Genomic DNA, 20,057 nt, shown 5'->3' with positions numbered 1-20,057 from the left:
GACCTTGATAGAAATGAGAGAAACCACTAGGGATGACCACTTTATCCTTCTGAACTGGGAAAAAAGTGGAGGGGACGCAGAATGTGATAACTGGGAGTTATTGTCCCAAGCAATAAACCAAAACTAGAGATAAAGCATAAAATACATAAGATAAGATTGAGAGATCAAGTTAGAGGAAACAGATTGATTAGTTGAAGCCCTCAAGAAATCTCCTCCTCCCTGCTCGAACTACTAATAGAGAGCCCAGCACACAAGGCACTATGCGTCTTCCTCCTTCGACAGGAAGGTGAGGATGCGGCTGCTGTGGAGAGACGGTGAGTGAGACAGGATGACCTGAGTGAAAGCAGAGTCCCAAACTCTGCCCAGAATGGGTGGGTTAACGTGAAGCCTAAGGGTAGCCCCCTCTTGGGAGTAGGATATTCCACTAAAGAGATGGAATAAATCCTAGCATAAGACATTTAACCAAAACTCAGAGAAGAGATTCCCAAAACCTCCTACAAAGCTTACCCCTTACCCCCACCTTGCCTGCGAACTCAGAGGAGTAGATGGAACACAATACCCGCTCCTCACACTGTAGCTAGAAAGGGAAGCCCAAAAAGGTCTCAGTAAATGTAGAAAATATGTCAAGGATGGAATTCAAAACTTATCATTTAGCAACCGTTAAATAATCATTGATTCAGGCAAGAATCATCAGTAGATGCTAAAACTAGTGAGTAAAATTTTGAGAAGTAATAGGGTATTTACAGAGTCTCAAAGCAGCTTCCAACATGAAGTAAAGACTGATAAGAGAATGAAACATGCTCTGGGGACTTGCGGACTTGGTTCAAGAGCTGTCCCAGCTCTTGCTGCTTCCCCAGGAAGGATTCTCAGCAGCTGGCTCTCCACCCCCAGGCACCTTGGTCTTGCCCAGCCTCCCCCTTTCTGTCTTTAATCCCCTGACCTTGCCACTCCGTGGGTGGGGTGGCAACTGAGTCACATTTGTGGGAGGCCAGGATCTACTACTCTCAGTGGGGGCCTGGGTATGGCTACAAGGGGGTCGGAGGTAGGCATGAACACCCGTGGTGTTTCAGGGAAGGCCATGGCAGCCACAGGCCCTGTCCTGGGACGGCGGCACTACGAGGCATTCAGCAGGCCACTCACCAGGGGCTAACCTCTCGCCCACCCCTGATCCAGGAACTGAGCATGTCCCAGCACAGAGATTGCAATCCCTTGGAGATGGTCCAATCCATGGGACTGTGAAAAGGGGAAGACTGATTTCCTCACCCCTAGTTGGGGCACAGAGCTTCAGTCTGGCAGCTGGGGGGAGGAGGAATCCAGCAGCAGGTGGAATGCTCCTAGACACAATACCAAGTATCAGAACAGGGACCTCGGGCACCTCTGAGGGTCTGCATTGCCCCCATGAGCATCTCCATGTCTGAGGGAGAGTGACTTTAAATAATAACTAAAAAGCACCATGACCAATCTAGAGAGAGAGACTGCAAGAAAGGAAAAAGCCTTATACGTGAATACCTTTAGTGGCACACTTTACCAAGTTTTTTGAACAAGAGGCCCCACATTTTCATTAGCACTGGGCCCCATAAATCATGCAGCCCAGCCCATCTGAAGACTAGGTAACAGTACTGTATCAATGTTAATTTCCCGAATTTGACTATTGTACTGTGGTTATTTAAGAGAACGCGTTTATTTTAGGACATGTAAGGGATTGCTTTCATTTTAGGAAATTCGCTGAAGTATTTAAGATGTCTGCGACTGACTCTCAAATGCTACAGAAGAACAAAATATGTAGTGTGTGTGAAGAGAGAGGGAGAAAAGATTAAAGAAAATATGGTAAAATGTAAGCATTTGATGAGTGTAGGTAAAGGCTCTACAGGAAAGCTTGGCACTATCATGCAACTTTTCTATGAAAATTTGAAGTTATTTCAAAATTAAAAGTTGAAAGAAAAGAATAAAATAAAGCAAAAAGAAGAAAAGAGCCAAGGAGAGATCACCCCAACCACATCAGAGCTACTAGGAGGGGGCGCTGTAGTGCCCCATGAAACCATGAGCAAAAGACAGGCTGATTCTGCAAATGAGCCGCAGCTGAATGGGAATTCCCCAAGACGGAGGACAAACTGTCCTGCGATAAGCGTGTACATGCCTAACGCATACATTAACATGTTGAGAGATTTATGCTATTTCAAACCAGCCTCTGGTCCTACAACAGAGATCATGAATGAGTCAATCTAGAGATTTCCAAATCATTCAGTCAACCCATGAGTCTGTGTAGATTGCCACCTGGAGGTTGGTTAAAGTGGGTCCCGTGGGTGCCATCCAGGCTGCATGGAGGTCCGCCTCCTGAGTGGAAACCTCTCATTAGTGAGTGGTGGTTGTTTTCAGAATGAGGGCAGAGGGCAGCTGCCTTCAATCGTCTATGCCCCTGTTGGTGCCAAGATCCTAACCATAATCCTAAACCTCACCCTAACGCGTAAGAAACACAGGCTTTGGATTGTTCATCTGGTGAAAAATCTCCAGAGGGGTGTTCAAGGCGTGAGGGCCACAAACACTGGGGGCAAAGCAGCTCTAGGGGCCCCCTCTTTTTGTGTAATGAACACACCCCAATAAGCCTGGTTTGGCTGGACCTTGGGCTTCTTTGGGGTTGATGTCCCAGCTGTGGGGGATATATAAAGACTTCTATGTCTAGGATCTATATGCTCTGCAGGCAGGACCTACTAATGCTATGCTGTTCTGTGGCCAAGGGAGGCCCTGCGACCCCCGAGTACCACGTTTAATAGCAAACCAGACCCTCAACAATGGGTTGCAGCCATGCATGGAGGTTTAGCGTTTTGTCTGCATCACTGTTCACGTTTTCCTCACCCTCTCTCTTTTGCCATGACCTTGTGGTAGAATTATCAACTGGATAAACACAATCATGGGGCAGGAAGGGGGGTATTTGTTATGTTTGAAAAATTATTATTTTGTGAGTTAGAGTTTCCTGAAGCTGTATCAATAGACAGGACAAGTGGAACCACACAGCAGCCACAGGAGCCGTCATAGTGGGCACAGGCCAAGCTGCAGGAGCACTGGGGCTGGCAGCTTGGGGGTCGTCACACCACTAGATGAAGAGGGGAAAAAAAAAACCCCAAAAATTACACTCATTTCTTCCCTGCCCTGTTGCAGTAGCCTGACTACTCTCCCTGCTCCCACACCACCCCTTAGAGTCCATTCGTAACATAGCAGCCGGAAGTATCTTTTTTCAAACATAAATCAGATCATGTCATCGCTCTGCTCAAACCCCTCCCATGGCTCCTAAATTCACCCAGAATAAAAGGCAAAGTCCTTGCAGTGACCGCAATGTTATCCATGATCCGTGCCCACACTACCTCTCCGACCTCATCTCCCTCAGATTCCCCAACCTACAGCAGCCACTTGGCTGCAGAAGTTGATCAAAGAAAGGTTCTATGCCAGTGGGTCCTCAGAACTGACCGAGTTTTCTTGCCTGATCCACGCCACGCCTCAACCCTCTTTCCCCAGCAGATTCTTCCCGTTTGTCACTGGGATCCTGGGTAACCTCCACCCCTGGTTCTCCCCATCTCATCTTCCCCAGGAGTTCCCTGGGCCAGGGCCCCCTTGAAAAAGCCCCATCCCATCTTAAGGTTCTGGTGGAGGGCCTGAGGTTCCATCTCCCTTGGACCCCTACTCAGGGGGACCCTGTGCAGTCTCCTTACTCAGCAAAACCTCAACAGCAAGGTCTGATATTCACTGTTGGCACTTTTTATTGAGCTAAATCAGGAGTAGCAAATTTGCCTGCCAATCTCAGTCAGTGGGTAGCTGGTAGCAGCTGCCTGGAGTCTGGTTAAGGATTCTGTGGCCACAAATAGGCTCCTGGAAAGGAGCAGCATGAGTGACAAAAGTTTTGCGGCATGAGCTCTGGTGGAAGGAATGATGGCACATGTACAAAAGGCATACCTCTGCCATCCCTGAGTTAGACATGGCCCTGCCCAGGGCTCTTTCAGAATACAAATCTGGGGAAAGCGAGGGGAAGGTGGAGGGGGTGGTAGCCACACATTTAGTCCCTAACAACTCGACCCAGCCTATCACTGGATGCCTTTGTTTCTGCCTAGAAGGTCTGGAGAGACCTGAGCATGGTCAGGAGTAGAAATCAGAAAAGGGAAAGCTAGGAGAAAAGCTATACTGCCATCTACTGCCAAGCGGCAGCCTTATACACTGAGCACCCCAGCACATAAAGAGACTCGCTCCTACCCAGGAGACCCGATCACCCTGTAGCCCCAGATTGGTGGATGAAGAAGCCCTTGGTTCTTGCCTGGCTCACGGCCTGGGGCAGGGACTCTCAAGAGGATGAGAAAGATAAGGCCAGTCAAACACCAAGCAACCAAGCCTTTCTGTCTCCAGTTGCACTCACGCTGCCCTGATCTCTTATTCCACGGTGGACGGAGGAGCAGGGAAGGACATAGGGCCAGAGTCACTGCCATTACCTCCTTCCTTCAAGCTAGATTGAGTGACAAAGCAAGACAATACAATGTGCTTAGTGCGCTACAATTCATGTAAAAGGTGGGGTAGATGAGAAGTTTATATCTAAACATCCTTAGACAGATGGAGTTAGACAAGAGGGATGGAGTGGGAGACAGGTAACAAGAGGCAGAGGGAGAGAATAATAGATATAGAAAGAAGTGACAGAGATAGAGGATGAACATAGAGGAACAGAGCAGGGTATTGAGAGAAGGAGTAGAGAGAGGAGGTGGGGAGAGGGAGCTGGAGTTAGAGCTCTGAAAGAACATTCAAGAAAAGCAACCACAGCAGTTGTCTCCATAGGGAACAGCTGGGTGGCTGGGGGTGGAGGGAGGGAGTCAAGGGTGAAAGATGCTTTTCATTGTATATCCTTTCACTATCTTTTGAATTTTGATCCATGTGAGTATATTATGTATATGAAGTAACGGTTTGATTTAAAACAAGAAGCAGCAGCAAGTGACCTGGTGGAGTCTCGGTCTATAACACAGACTGCCACCAACCACTGTGAGCATTGTTCTGCGGATCCAGGAGATCTCACAAACAAATCTCCCAGCCCTGCGTCTGCCACACAGTATGTGCTGCTGCTGTTAGAACCCCCAGCAGTGAATCGGAGTGACTAGGCAGCATTCCACCATCTCTCCGAGCCTCAGTTCTCTCTTCCATCACCCGAGCAGAACCACCTCAACCTCACAGGGCTGGTGGGAGGATTCACCTGGCAAAGCGATACCTCACACGAGAGGAGCCCTGAATTTATACTCTTTGTTTCAGAGTTGGTCCCTCCCTGGACTTCATGCCTGGATGATCTGGTCGCACCCCACCCCACGTCACCCCAGAGTCAGGGGAGGCAGGGACAGAAGGATAAGAACAGAGGCCACGGTTACACCAGTGCTAGAAGTGGTCACTTTATTGGTTGGAAAAGGAAGAAGCTGTGGTCAGCTCAGGAGGGAGGGCAGACGCCAGGAAGAGGGGAGGGCAGCTGGGCAAGAGCCAGACAGGGCAGGTGGAAACTTCCAGGCCCACATTCCTCAGGCTGCGGTGGTTGGAGCTGGAGAAAGAAAATCATAACAATAGCATCAACAGCAATAACCAAAATACTAGACCAGAATACCTGCAGCATAAATTCTGGACCAAAGCTCCCCCGACTCCACCACACCCACCCCCACACAGCAAAGCCTCACCTTCTTTTTTTTTTTTTTATATGTGACTTGCATTTTTTTTTTTTTTTTGAGGAAGATTAGCCCAGAGCTAACTACTGCCAGTCCTCCTCTTTTTGCTGAGGAAGCCTGGCCCTGAGCTAACAACTGTGCCCATCTTCCTCTACTTTATAAACGCCTCACCTTCTTGAGGCCCCTGGGGCTCTGTCTGCACTTCTCTGCAGGTCCTAGACTCACCTCTTCTGTGTCAGACCATCCCCAGGACACACCCGGGAGTGCCATGGTCCCCACTGACCACTGTGGCCTCCTAAGGGGCCATTGTCGTCGTTTATGTCCCTAAGAATCCCTCCGCCACCAGGAAGTCCCACCATGCTCCATTCTCAGGTTAAGCTGTGATTAGCTGATTGATGAGATCTTATTTAGCTCATTTTATAAGCAAAATAATTACAGCTCAGGGAGGTGAAAGGCTAGTTAAGTATCAGAGCTGAAATGTGAACCTGGGTCTTCCTGACTGCAAAGCCTGTCCACGCTGTCAGCACACAGGCAGGCAAGAGATGGCTGGCACGACTGGAGAGCTCTGGGCCTAGGGAGACCGTGGTTCCCTCTCAGGCACTGAAGAGCACACCCTGAAATAGCAACCACAGGGCCTTGGGCACGTCCTCCACTCTCTCTGGCCTCAGTCTTCTCACTTGTGCAATACTGGCTTTCATCAGTGACCTGCCAGGCCCTTGGCCGAGAGTTTGTCAAGGGTGCACATGATCAACAATGAGATTCAACCACAGGCCACTTCCAGGTTCTTCCTCCTTCTGGTTCCTCTGCCTGAAACAGCCTCCCCACTGTACTTCAGCAGACTACCAACCCTTCACACATCCTTTAGGACTGGCTCAGGGGCACCCTCTGGGAAGCCTTCCTTGACCACACCTGTTCCCTCCTCCCCCCACCCCTGCCTGGGTGAGGTTTTCCTCCTCTCTGTTCCCATAACACTCAGCCCTTCCCTTCACTGCAGCACTGACCAGAGGCACTGGGAGTGTCTGTCCATCCATCTGCCTCAGCCTGCAATCTCTGTGAGGGAGGGCAGTGGTCACCTTCTCTCCCAGCATCTGGCACAGAGCTGGCGGCACGGCACTCGATCCCCCAACGGGCCAACTAAGCATGTGCTTTGGATGTTGTTTTCCTTTACTTCCTTGCATTTACTTTAGGGCGCCATATTGTTTTATCGTTAGTTTAGGTGGAGGAAGAGAGGCTCCACAATCCTTTCCTCTCAGTGTCAGAGTCACTAGAGGTGGCTGAGGGTAGCGCTGGCCTGCCACAGAGTAAGTGCTCGTCACACTTCAAACACGACCTTGAGGAAGTGAAGTTAGCTGATCTCTACCACGTTTGTCCTGAAAAGCCAAGCTTTTTGGCGAAAGTAAAGATCAACTCTTCCACCTCCTAGTGGCCATGCAAAGAGCTCCCTCCTCCCCAACCTCTCCAGCCACTGTCCCCGCTCCCAGGACACAGCTGCTCTCCCCCAGCTGCTGACTTATTTAAATGCATGTTATGGAAACAAAGGAGTAAATCTTCTCGTTCCCTCACAGTCCGATTCATCAGTAAATATTGTCCCATCTACCTTCACGTATGTCCCAAACCCAGCTACTCCTCTCCCCTGTCTGTCATCTCCCACCTGGTCCCTTGCAGGAATCTCCTAGCTGGTCCCCTGCTTCTGCCGCGGCCTCTACAGTCTGTTCTCCACAGAGCGGCCAGAGCGATCCCTTTCAATCGAAGTCAGAGTATGTCCGTTTCCAAGGGCACAACATCTCCCTGTCAAGACGACAGTCCTTACAATGGCCTGTCAGGGCCCTCACGAGCTGCTCCACTCACCCTTACCTCTCTGACCTTCTCCAACCCTCTCTTCTTTTTTTTTGTTTAGGAACACTGGCCCTGAGCTAACACTGTGCCCATCTTCCTCTACTTTATATGTGGGATGCCTGCCACAGCATGGCTTGACAAGCAGGGCATAAGTCTGCACCTGGGATCCGAACCAGTGAACTCCGGGCTGCCGAAGTGGACTGTGTGAACTTAACCGCTGCGCCACCGGGCCGGCCCCAACCCTCTCCTCTTATACGCTCTCCCTGTGCACCCAGCTCCAGCCTTCTGGCTTTTCCTGGTATGCACCAGGGAATATGCTCCTTTTGCATCTGTCGCCCCCTCTGCCTGTAGTACTCTGCCCAGACATCCTCACGGCGGCCTCCGTCATTGCTGTCAAGGCTTCGCTCAAATGCCGCCTTCTTGGTGGGGCCTTCACTGACTGTCCCATGTGAAAATTACACCACTGCTCCCTGCCCACCCCACCCCCACCCCAGTACCCCTCATCCCACTTCTATTTTCTTTTTCTCCACGGCACCTGCCTCCCTTTACTTGCTTATTGATTTTGTTTATTGTCCGCTAGCATCAGACCATCAGAGAGACATTTCCATCTGATTTGTTCACTCACGGAGCATCCCTAGCACCTAGAGCAGTGCATGGTATGTGACAGACACTCAATAAATATTCGTTGAGTGGATGAAAGTAAATAAATGGACAGATAAGTGATGAGCGGTATGTTCCCCTAGGTCCTCCTTTTCAACCTGCTGCAGCTGTCATCACATGCAGGCATCAATGCACTTCCTTCCCCCCCACTGCCTCCCACTTACCTTAGAAGTGGGGTGTGACACAGGATACCTTCCCGCAGCCATTTAAGCAGCATTTCTTCTTGTCGGGACACTGGCTGTCCACCTGGCACTGGTCCTGGCAGAGGCCGAGCTGGGGGAAGTTAGAGTCCACAAGGGGACAGGAGCCTTGCTTTTCTGAGTAGAAAAGGAGTAAGGAGAAGTGAGCAGAGTGGAAGCAGGGAGATGCACACTTACCCACAGCACACAGAGCTGCCTGCCTGAGCTCATCTTCGGGGGCCCAAAAAGATCGCCTGCAAACCCCTCCTCCTTGTGCTCTCTCCATCAGTGGTTTTGCAATCCTAGGACCCCAGTTTGAGTCCCAGCTCTGCCTTTTCCTAACTTCCGTGCCTAGGGCCAGAAATCCCCCAGAGCCCCAGTGTCCTTAGGTGTCACATGAGATCTGAGCTGCCCACATGATGGGGTTGTTGTGCAAGCGATGGAGGCAATATACAAATATTACTTCTCCCTGAGGAATCAAACTAGGATGATGATAATGAGTAACTATAGCAATTAATACTTCCTGAGCTCCTTCTATGTGCCAGGCATTATTCTAAACATTTGACATACATCAACTCATATAATCCTCACAATAATCCTCAAAGAGGGAGAGAGAGGTACTGTTAATATTTCCCTACGTTACAGATGAGGAAACTGAGGCCACCAAGAGGTCAAGTAATTTGCCTAAGGTCACACAGAGTAGAGGCAGGACTTGAAATCCAGGAATCTGGCTTCAGAGTCTGTGCACCACACACTATGCTACTTGGTAAACTGTAAAGTGAAGAGTGCATGTGGGGGTTATACACCTTCAATCTCTTCACTCACTCCCATACACTCACCCCCATTACAACCACACAGCACCACGGCCGCCCAAACACACTCACTCATCCATGCACAGACAAGCATTCTTCCACTAACACACACACACACACACAAACCCCATGCTCTACTTCCTGGGTCAAGGAGAAGGGAGCCAGGCTCAATTCCCAGAAGCCTCAGGAGCAAGCCCAGCCAGACACCAAACACAGGCGCAGCCTGGGAGGTTAGCTGCAGAGGACAGGAGTGGCTAACTTCCTAGCACAAAGAAATCCATTCCCTTGCAAAGGACAAGAGCTCTCGACACTGGGCTACCTTAGGATAAAAGGGAATCAGGAGTGGTTTACTGACACAACAGCCACTGTGTCGAGAGCAGATACTCTCTACCATGACATTTTACATGTTATTTCATTTAGCTCTCACATCAATTCTATAGTTTGGGATTATCATTCCCACTTTGCCGACAAGAAAGCAGAGAGGAATAGCGAGCAGGTGTTAGAACTAAGACTCAGCTACAGCTGGCAACTACAGCTAGAACTAGCTGTCACAGCTAGCAGGTGTTCGAAGTAAGATTCTAGTTCAGGGGGCCATCTGGCCCTGTTCTTCTTCCTGCCTCAGTCTGTCCATCTGAGACAAGGGAACAGCGAAGCCTCTGCCTCCCAGCAGAGCCTCCTTCTCTTGTCCCTCCACCTCTCTCATCTTTCTGTCTGTCCCTTGCTTTCTCTCCCAATCTTCACCTCTCCTTCTGCTCCTCCTCTCTCTGGTCTGAATTAGAGGCCTTCAGACCCAGAAGCTGCCCCTGAGGAGCCAGTCCTCCCTCCACCCGCCATCTCCCTGCTCATAAGTGTCTGAGGTCTCTAATTACAAGACTTCCCAGCCCCTGCTGGCATCTTTGGAAAACTAACCAAGAGGGAACATCACAGGTGCTGTGTTCTGGATAAAGAGCAGGAGTCACAATATCTTGGTACTCCCAGATACCTTGGTACCGGCTTCTAGTCCTCAGTGTTTCCCCCTGAAAAATGAGAAGCTTGGGTTCCATGCTGTCTAAGACCACCTCCTGCTCTGATGGGAGTCCCCATAACCTGCCGGAGCGACTTGAGCTCTAGGAAGTGCCTCTTATGGAGCACCCAAGCTTTCTCACACATTCTCTCTCGCTCAGTCCCTAAAGTGGAAGAGATTGCTTTAAAGATGGGGAACGGGCAGGGGTGCTACGGGAGGAGTCCTGACTTTCTCCAAACCACTCAGGCAAAAGTTAAACCCCCTGCTGTGACTCCTGCCCAGCCACAGGATGTCGGTGTGACCTTGGGCAAGAACCTTTCTCTCTCCCACGCTCACTTCCACATCTTTAAGATGGGCAGGGCGCTCTCTTAAATCTATAAAATCTCCTTCCGCCTAGGAATCCGGGGAGTCTTGTCAGGTCAGGCACCCAAGTCCTTCCCCCAGCGCTGGGGGAGTCCCCAGGGGAGGGACTCCGAGAGGGATGAGCCCCCCAGGCCTTGGGACCCAACCCACCCACCACCAGCCGGGGAGGAAACTGTGAACTGGGTCCCCTGAATCTCCCGGAACAACGCTCCAGCTGTCGTGTGCCCGGAAGCCCGTCACGCACCAGAGAATTGAATCCAGCTGGGGGGGGGGGGCAGCCCTCTCCCCGCTGCGCTTCAACTACGCCTTTGTCTCCCCCGGACCATGCGAGGGAGAGCCAGGGCGGATCTGGTTCCATCCGCCTCAATTGTGCCCGGGGTCCGTGGGTGGGGGAGCACCCCTCTTCCCGGAACCCTGGCGCTCCCGCCTCCTCCCAGCCCACTGCCGCCCCGCCCGCCCCGCACGGCTCGCCCTGGGGTTACCATTGGGCAGGTGGCAGACGCTGGAGCAGCCAGCCTGGCAGCACTTGAGGTTGTCAGCGCATTCTCCATCCGAGAGGCACTCCTTCTTACAGGTCGAGTCCGCCTCTAGCTTGGGGCACACGCCCTTTTTCTCTGCTCCTGTGCCTGGGAGGGGAGGCAGGGGGACGGTCAGTGGAGGACCGGAGCCCCAGTCCCAGAGGATGCCCACCTCCCGCTCCGAGGGTCCCAAATCTCAAGCTCTGAGGAATTCTCAGCCTTTGGCCTTAGGCGTTTCCCTTAAAGCCTTCAGAGGGCCCCACCTCCAGGCCAGGGGTCCCCGACACTTGGGAGTACAGGAGTTACCTAACTCTTGGCCTCAGAGCCCTCAATCCTTAGGGAACCCCCGCTCAGCTGAGCATCTAGGAGGTTCCGCGATGTCTAGGCAGAGGGTCCCCCCTCCGGCCACTGAGCCTCCGGCTCTAGCACAGAGCCTCTCGCCCAAATTTCAGCCTTCAGTGGTCTCCCCACCTCCAGCACATTGGGCCCCACACGTTAAGCTCCACGGTCACCACCTTTAGGCACCAGGGATCCCCAAATTTTAGTCTTCATGGGTCTCCCCACTTCCGCCCCAGGAATCCCCACTTCTCCAGGCCCCAGAGAGGCTGCTTGCGCCTCTGCCCGGCCCTGTCCTGGCGCTCCTGGCTCTGCCCCCCGGGCGCCAGGCCTCTCCCCGCCCCACTCACCTGTGACCGCGGGGTGGTCAAACAGCAGCAGGCCAAGGAGGAGGCCGGCGAGAGGACCGAGGCGGCAGGCAGGCATGGTGCTGAGCCGGGGTGGGGTGCAGGTGTGAGCAGCCGCCAGGATGAGGGGATTTAATGGCGCGCGGGGGGGCGTGGGGTAGGGGCGGGGCCGAGCCAGCGGGGATAGAGGGCTCCGAGGGCACCGCGGGGGGGCTGCCACCTCAGGCCGTTTCACAATCCCCCGGGATCAGGTGTTACTCTTGGCCCGGGTGGGAACCAGGAACATAAGCGGCTTCCAGGCCCGGCAAGGCACAGCTCAACCGGCTGCAGCCGGACCCTTGTCCACTCCTCCTTCCCCTCCTCCCTCCTGGGGCCTCCCAGCAGGGCAGCGGGAGGCAAGGGCTAGGCCCAGAACTCCTGCATTCCCATTCTAAGACCCTGGGGTCTCCTAGTAATGCCCAGGGTCCAGGGAAGGAGGAGGAAAGGGCAGGGCCCCCAGGGAGCCAATCGAGTCTGGGAATTAAGTGGTTGGATTTGGGGTCCATCACATCAGAGTGCAGATCCCTCTTAGGGATTAGTGGTGGAGGTCTAGTGTAACAATACAGAGCACACAGTAGGGGCTGCAGAAAAAGCAGTTGTTATTAATAACTGGAACCCATTTGACACAAGAAGTAAGGCCCCTGAAGATGAAAGACCAATTAAGAGTCTCGAGCCACTTTGGGTGTGTGTTTCTCTCTCCCCCTCTTTTCCATTCCAAACCCACATCAGTGCTGACTGTGTGCCAGGCTTTGTGTACATCCTCTTATGAGTATCATGTATCGTCCTAGCAAACCTGTGAATGGAGAGTTACTATTATCATGAGCTGCATGTGACAGATGAACTGAACGCTCAAAGGTTTAGATCCTTCCCCCCAAGGTCCCAAGCAAAGCTATAAAGACAAGGTTTTGAACCCAGGGCTTCTTTCCTCCAAGCCCCTGTTTTTTTCCATTCCATCATAGGCATTCCCTAGGTGGCCACTACGTGACACATACAGGACAAGACAATTGGTGTCGAGAAAGTAATTAAAGGAGCCCTGAGCACTGGCCTTGGGGCGACAGGGTGTGGGTGTGACTCCCACCTCCACCACTTCTCAGCTGAGAGGCTGTAACAACAGGCCCTCCAGCACCGGTTCAACGGACCCTATCTTATCAACAGAGTCAGGAAGAGTGGCTTTTCAGGAACTGAGACTCCTTGTCCAGTTCAGGCCAGTTGAGACCACCAACCCATCAACTGGGCCTGTGCGAATACCCAATCAGTGACCTTTTTGACATCAAAGGGCTGAAAACTCCACCCTCAGATCATACTCACACCACCATTTTGTGAACCTGCACCCTGTGAAGAGGCATGAAGCCTGACTGTTCTTGTGCAGATCGCCAATTACCTCACTTCCCCTTATCGCCAATCATCCATCCTCTGTCCTTCATCCCAGAAATTTTGCCCTAAGCCCTGAATGGGGGAAACAGATCTGAGAGCATATGCCCCTTTGTCCTTGCAGATCAATCTAGCAATAAAGCTTTTTACTCTTCCCCAAAACTGATGCTGTAGTAATTGGCTTTTTTACAATGTGCATCAGGGAAGAGAACCCCAATTTTGTGTGGTAAGAATTTTCGTGACCACAAAGGGATTAGGTCCTGCGACTGCCTGCCCAGGGCTCTGGAGCCCCCAGTGGGGTGTGGGGTCTTTTGCTGACCCTAAGTGACCACCTAGACAATTTTGTCTGGAGGCCTGGCTGATTGGATTCCTGTCTCCCGCTGTGGTGCCCCAGGCCCCCTCAGCACTCTTTTTCCCTTCGAGAGAAGAAATACCTCCAGGATCAGACATCTTTTGGGTGAGTGACCTTGTTAAAATGTGCCTATGCCTAAATTATCTAATAATTTTGTCAGGATTGTGGGTTAGAGCCCCCAATGGGGAGATTTTTCCTGGGCTAAAGTCCCAAGGCTAGAATTGTGGGTTCAAGCCCCACTCCAAGGGAAACAGTAAAAGGCTTACAGCTTCTGGGGCACTCAAAGGATCAGGTTAGGGTCCCGAGCTCTGGGCAGGGTCCCAGGGTACCCTGAGTTAGAGTCCCAGGGTATTGGATTTCTGTGTCTGTTCATGTTTATCCGCGTCTGACTGTTTTATTAAAATTGGCTCTTTGGGGACTGAATTTCTTGGTGATTATAATAAACTCTTTTTAGAAATTACCTTGTTTGTTGCAGCCATCTTGGGAAAAGCCCCCTACAATGGGAATAACTATAAACACCTGGAAGGATAACCCAGGGTAATTTAAAATTACAGTGGCCACTTTGGACTGTTTTGAGCATCCAAACCGAGGAATAGGGAAAATCTTTCGTCTTTAAAGAGTCAACTGCTCCCCTTTCTGGCACAATTGTTCAAAACCTAAAGGTTCCAGAAGCTGTAAATATTTACAAAGAACTGCAAAATCTTACTAAGCTTGTTTCAGGTCCTAAGGGCATGGCTCCATAATCGTCAGGTTGACAGTCCCCAAAATACAATCATACAAAAATATGCTTGCTCCCCATTTTGTGGTCATAGGTGGTCGGACAGAAATGCGAGTTGCACTCCCTTTTGTGGCTAAGGGTCCTACTAAGCTGCCATCAGCCTCAGGGGAATTACATTGTTCCTTAGAAGGAATGTTCTGATTAGATAAGATCATTTAAAAGTGCACTTTAAAGCAAATAAGTCAAATTCCAAAGTAACCTTATTGCAGGTTTTGTTGCAAAAAGAAAAAAATAAATTATAAAAGGTACCTTAAAGAAAATCCTATTAGGTCTTGGCTTTATGGGCATCTCATTATCTACCTTTGAAGAAGGGCCTAAAGTGAGCCCCTCCCAGAGTTAATGAGACTCAGAGATTTTCTGGAAAACTGCTACACTAGAAATTACTGGAATTGTTCAATACTGCCAGGTATAATTACTGCTCATCCTGGCTGAAACCTGACAAGATATTTGAAAAGATCTAGCAACTTATGATCAGAAATTCAGACAAACTGGAAGCTGATATTCAGAGCCTGATAGGATTTTCTTCCCAGGCCTCCTTCCCTAGGGGAAAATAAAACTAAGCACCCAGGGGAAAGAAGCAATTTAGAGATGATGTGGTTAGACAGGTAGATCAACCTATAAGGTCATTTAAGTTACAACCTGATTTCTGAGGAATTAAGAGCAGCTATCCTGAAAAAAATACTTGCAAAACTAGAGATGCAGCTCTAGAGGCAGTTCAGATTCCACCCATTTCCTTCACCTCAAAAAGTTTGCAACCTCTCCAGGAACTGTTATCTAGCCTATCACCAATTCCTAAGACTAAAGGGAAAAAAAGGAAAGAAAAATGAGTGAAAGAGCACCCTCACCCAAAATCTAGCATCTTAAGTGTCTTCTCCACAAATTTAGTAGAAAAAGCTTAAAACAAAATTTGGATTCAGTTATCCTTTCATAACTAGTGAGCCTTATATTACTGTACCTGATTCATGGCAGTAATTTTTAAAAAATAGCTGTGGAGTGTCTATATATGTGTGTCTGTATATTTGTTATATATATATACATATATATTTATATGTATATATGTGATTTAATTTTTTACCTCCAGATTGTATAACTTCTAAAAGAGCTCTATTTAATTGGCTTAAAGTAAGCACTGATATAAATGTAATAGAAACTAACCCAAATGTTTTTCAAGCTGATATGACATAAAATAATCTTTAGTAGATGAAAGCTTATTTAAGTTTGTTGGTTTGATTGAAATAGACATGTCCTTAAAGTTATCAACATTGGATATGATGCAGATATGCAGCCTTTATTCTACATTTATTGGTCAAATAATCTCATGTTATCTCTGTTACAAAACTGGTTAGCAAAAATAATAACTTAAAATGATAGCTAATTCTGCCTCATGTCTCATGAAGTTTTGTAGGCAATCTACATAATTATTGGGAACAAGTAAACTAAATAGATGTGAAAAAGATAAAAGTATTGGGTGAACTTTTTAACAATAATTATGTGTTATGGTGTATATACTTAACTTCAAAATCTCTTTGGTAACTTAAGACTTTAAAGTTTTTCTAAGTTAAATTAAATGATAGAAAATTCATTGTTTATCTAGGTCATTTTCAAATAATAAAATACAGAAACATTATTGCTATGAAGTAGCATGTTTCTAGAAATTATGAAAAGTATTTATAAACTTGCCAAGCCACAGAATATTAATGTAAAATACAATTTGTAATTGCTTACTTCTTAGTTTTCACTAAAAATTAAGGTCTGTAAGGCTTAAGAATTTGAATTAATATATATGATTATGCCACTAAAAATTAATAAGGAAAACATCTGTCTATTCAAGGAAAGTAAGATGTATATTTTCAGTAAAGAAGGTATAAAGAATGGAAATAGTTTTGTTTTGTTAACAAAGATAAATTTGTCCTAAAGTACTAGGAGGGAAGAAAGACGACATGGGACAAATTCTGAAGATAAAAAGAAAGTTATAGAAGGTTTGTGGAAGAGGAGCCCTGAAGAAAGAGTCTTGTGCATGGTCAAGCTGGCTAAGATTAAAATGAGTTTAATTAAGTGAATAAGCTTTAACATAAAAAGTAAGCTGGTACAAAAATTAAAATTTGGTTTTTTCTCTCTCTTAAAGGGATAATTTTCCTGGACTTTTAGTCTGTTCTCAATAAAGAGATTATGAAAAGGTTTTCCTTTCTTTTTGAGTAAGTCTACCTAAAAGACAGAAAGTCTATGTTTTGTCAAAATAGTTTCCTATATTCAAAAAGGTGAAGTCTCTCTATTAAGAAAACTAAGAGTTTTTTTTTGTTTAACTCTCTCTGTTTGCCTTTAACATCTTCTTCTGTCAGCTTGGTTAAATAGACAACTAAGCATTATTTCCTATCTGACCAAGTGTTTTGAAACCTTTTGATATTTTTGACAAACTTCCCCAAAATTCAAACTTTGAAAATTTCCAATGGGGCCCTCGGATTTCTCAAAGAATTTGCTCTTTCTACAAAGAAGGAGACATCAAACTAATTAGGTTTATTTGGTATGTTAAATTACATTGGAAGCATTGTTAAATAAATGATGGTAACCCTACTTAAATTATATTGTGTGGGTAAATGTTATTAATATGAGTCTTAAAAATTATATAAAATTTCTAAAATTCTGATCTGTCCTGGTTGTCAGTGATAATTCTAGTTATTGTCTTAAAGTGTTGTATGTCACAGAAATAAGCAAGTTTCTTTGTCAATTACCCTTTTGAGTCTTTTGTCATTCACAGACAAAATCATTTTTTCACTCTGATGTTTTTGCAGATGTATTTCATATTCAGAGAGATTCATGGAAAGGACTCTGACTCTTGCCCTAGAATGCAGATTTCTGGTAAACTTTCAGATTATAAAACTGAGTGGGGTAAGAAATCACAGAACTCTAATGGAGAAACAGACGACCTCATAAAACTGCCAACCAAAGACCAAGATCAGGAATTTATCACATGGGACTGGAAGAACTGATAAGAATGATTATCATTTTTATGACTTCTTGTTTGAGATATTGCTGATTTTTAATGTTTTGTTTTTCCAGATTTAAGGAAACTTTTACTTTCTTCAGCTAAATATGACTTATAGTAATTTGGTAAATTATACCTTTGTAAGCAGAATTGAAACTTTTATCTTTTTCTCCCTACGTGATCCTTCCAGAATTTGGAAACTCTTAGTGAGTGAATATTCTTATATTCATGGCAATATAGTTACTTATGTAAGTTCAATAAGAATCTGTTCTCCTTATCGCATGACATAATTGGAAACATTGCTTATATTACCAAAGCTTTGACTGGAATGTCATATTTGAGAGGAACATGCACAGACTTCAATATGACCAAAACAGCTTTAAGGGACAAAGATTGACTGTATGAAACAAATAAAGGTGAGTTAAGAAGGACGCTTTCCTGGCAGGTGCAAAGAACCTCAGTATATTTTGGGGAACCTCAAGAGAAGAAAGGAATTCACCCACATCTATAGGTATTGTAGGTAGAGTCTCATGATAAGTCCTTAGTTTGGTTTTCCTGGCCTCTAGAGGCCTTTAAAGTTCAATCTGAGATTCCTTATGAAAAGTTCCAGCAAAGCTGATTTTTTAATTATTATTATGTTATTGCAGTAACATTGGTTAATAACATTATATAAATTTCAGGTATACACCATCATATTTTGATTCCTGTGTAGATTACATCATGTTCACCACCTAAAGACTAATCACCATATGTCACCACACACATGTGCCTAATCACTCCTTTTGCCCTTTCCCTCCTCCCTTCCCCTCTGGTAACCACCAATCCAATCTCTGTTCTCTATGTGATTTGTGTTGTTGTTTTTATCTTCTGTTTATGAGTGACATCATATGGCATTTGACTTTCTCCCTCTGACTTAGTTCACTTAGCATAATACCCTCAAGGTCCATTCATGTTGTCACAAATGCTTGGATTTCACAGTTTTTTATTGCTGGTAGTATTCCACTGTGTATGTATACCACATATTCTTTATCCATTTGTCCTTTTATGGGCACCTAGGTTGCTTCCAAGTCTTGGCTATTGTGAATAATGCTTCAGTGCACATAGGGGTGCATGTATCTTTACACATTTGTGTTTTCATGTTCTTTGGATAAACACCCAGAAGTGGACTACCCGGATCATATGGTAGTTCTATTCTTAATTTTTAGAGGAATCTCTGTACTGTTTTCCATAGTGGCTGCACCAGTTTGCACTCCCACAAGCAGTGTATGAGAGTTCCCTTTTCTCCACATCCTCTCCAACACTTGTTGTTTCCTGTCTTGTTAATTATAGCCATTCTGATGGGAGTGACATGATATCTCATTGTAGTTTTGATTTGCATTTCTCTGATAGTTAATGATGTTGAACATCTTTTCATGTGCCTGTTGGCCACCTGTATATCTTCTTTGGAAAAATGTCTGTTCAGATCTTTTGCCCATTTTTCAATTGGGTTGTTAGTTTTTTTGTTGTTGAGGTGTATGAGTTCTTTATATATTTTGGATATTAACCACTTATCACATATATGGTTTGCAAATATCTTCTCCCAATTGTTGGATTGTCTTTTCATTTTGTTGATGGTTTCCTTTGGCAAAGCAGATTTAAAAGAGTCTATATAATCAATTGCTACTCTTGCTGTACTAATGTAAATAAATGGGCCAAGTTTATTGAAACTAGACTTATTTTGCCAACTGTTTAGTCCTAATTTGGCTATCTTTGGTGAAAATGATGGTGATTTTGGAGAGAAAAATCATGTTTCAATAGAAACTATAGTGCACATTTGTGGATATTAGATTCTACCTCTGTTAATTGTCTTTGAGGTTTTTGTTTTCTGTCTGTAAACTGGACTGGATCCTGAATTCTTTTAGTCTCCTGAAATATGTGGCTACAAATCTCCAAACTAACATTTTCAATTTTTCCTTCATTTTCATTTAGAATCACTGGGAACTGAAACCACCTTTTTTCCCTGAGGCCCCGCAAACTGAAGCTGGATAACTTGATATAAACTTAAGAGAGATTCATGCTGTGTAAGCCACTCAGAAAGATACCTAACACCCATTGGCGTCATCAGAGAATTTCAAAGTGCAAAAGATGCTTCCACCCTGACTTCTAGAAATCTTCTTGACTGGCTGCCCCCTGGGCTCAGAAACTGGCTTATAATTTGCTCTAACCATTAAACTTGTTTTTCTTTTTGTTTCTATAGAAATGCTTCTTACTTGTTACTGGTTACTGCTTACGCAATATAGGTCGAACTTTGGGAGCCCACCTGTATCACTGTCTTACTAAGAGACTGCTTCAATGAGATGGAACAACCTGTGCCCCTTATAAGCAGGAAGAAGCCAGAGCAGTCATTACCCTATACTCCTTGAGATTGAGGAATGAACAACAAAGAGGGGGGATTTGTAAGCATGGGCCCTCTAGGACCAGTTCAACTGACCCTATCTTAGCAACAGAGTCATTAAGAGTGGTTTTTCAGGAACTGTGACCCTTGTCTACTTCAGGCCAGTTGAGACCACCAACCCATCAATTGGGCCTGAGGGCTGAAAAATCCTCCCTCAGATCATACTAACACCACCGTTTTGTGAACATGCATCCTGTGAAGAGGCATGAAGCTTGACTTTTCTTGTGCAGATCGTCAATTACCTCACTTCTCCTTACCTTCAATCATCTGTCTCCACACTTCAGACGTCCTGGCCCTTCATCCCATAAGTTTTTCCCCAAGCCCTGGATTGGGCAGACAGATCTGAGAGCATATGCCCCTCTCTCCTTGCAGAT

At 46.7% G+C, this 20,057-nt stretch overlaps 1 protein-coding gene and 1 long non-coding RNA gene across 3 annotated transcripts; one reads left to right on the top strand and one right to left on the bottom strand.

The window, feature by feature from the left end:
- Positions 1-5,383: 5,383 nt before the first annotated feature.
- Positions 5,384-12,095, bottom strand: WFDC2 (WAP four-disulfide core domain 2). The gene is made up of 4 exons (XM_008506957.2): positions 11,730-12,095; positions 11,008-11,151; positions 8,333-8,485; positions 5,384-5,551 (listed from the first exon to the last, which is right to left on the bottom strand). Exons 1-3 carry the CDS (start codon positions 11,803-11,805, stop codon positions 8,334-8,336), a joined length of 372 nt encoding a protein of 123 aa, XP_008505179.1. The 5' UTR covers positions 11,806-12,095; the 3' UTR covers positions 5,384-5,551; position 8,333.
- Positions 12,051-19,481, top strand: LOC139078247 (uncharacterized). Of its 2 annotated transcripts, none has more exons than XR_011531123.1 (3): positions 12,051-13,593; positions 16,184-16,344; positions 17,056-18,960. It is a non-coding gene; the product is annotated as an uncharacterized lncRNA (long non-coding RNA). The 2 variants fall into 2 exon arrangements; XR_011531124.1 differs by lacking the exon at positions 16,184-16,344 and adding an exon at positions 19,218-19,481 and having other exon boundaries at positions 12,725-13,593; positions 17,056-17,665.
- The last annotated feature ends 576 nt before the right edge of the window (positions 19,482-20,057 follow it).

This window comes from Equus przewalskii, chromosome 21 (assembly GCF_037783145.1).
Source record: "Equus przewalskii isolate Varuska chromosome 21, EquPr2, whole genome shotgun sequence".
In the NCBI taxonomy this organism is placed as follows: Eukaryota; Metazoa; Chordata; class Mammalia; order Perissodactyla; family Equidae; genus Equus; species Equus przewalskii.
This window is presented reverse-complemented; position numbering and strand designations above follow the sequence as displayed.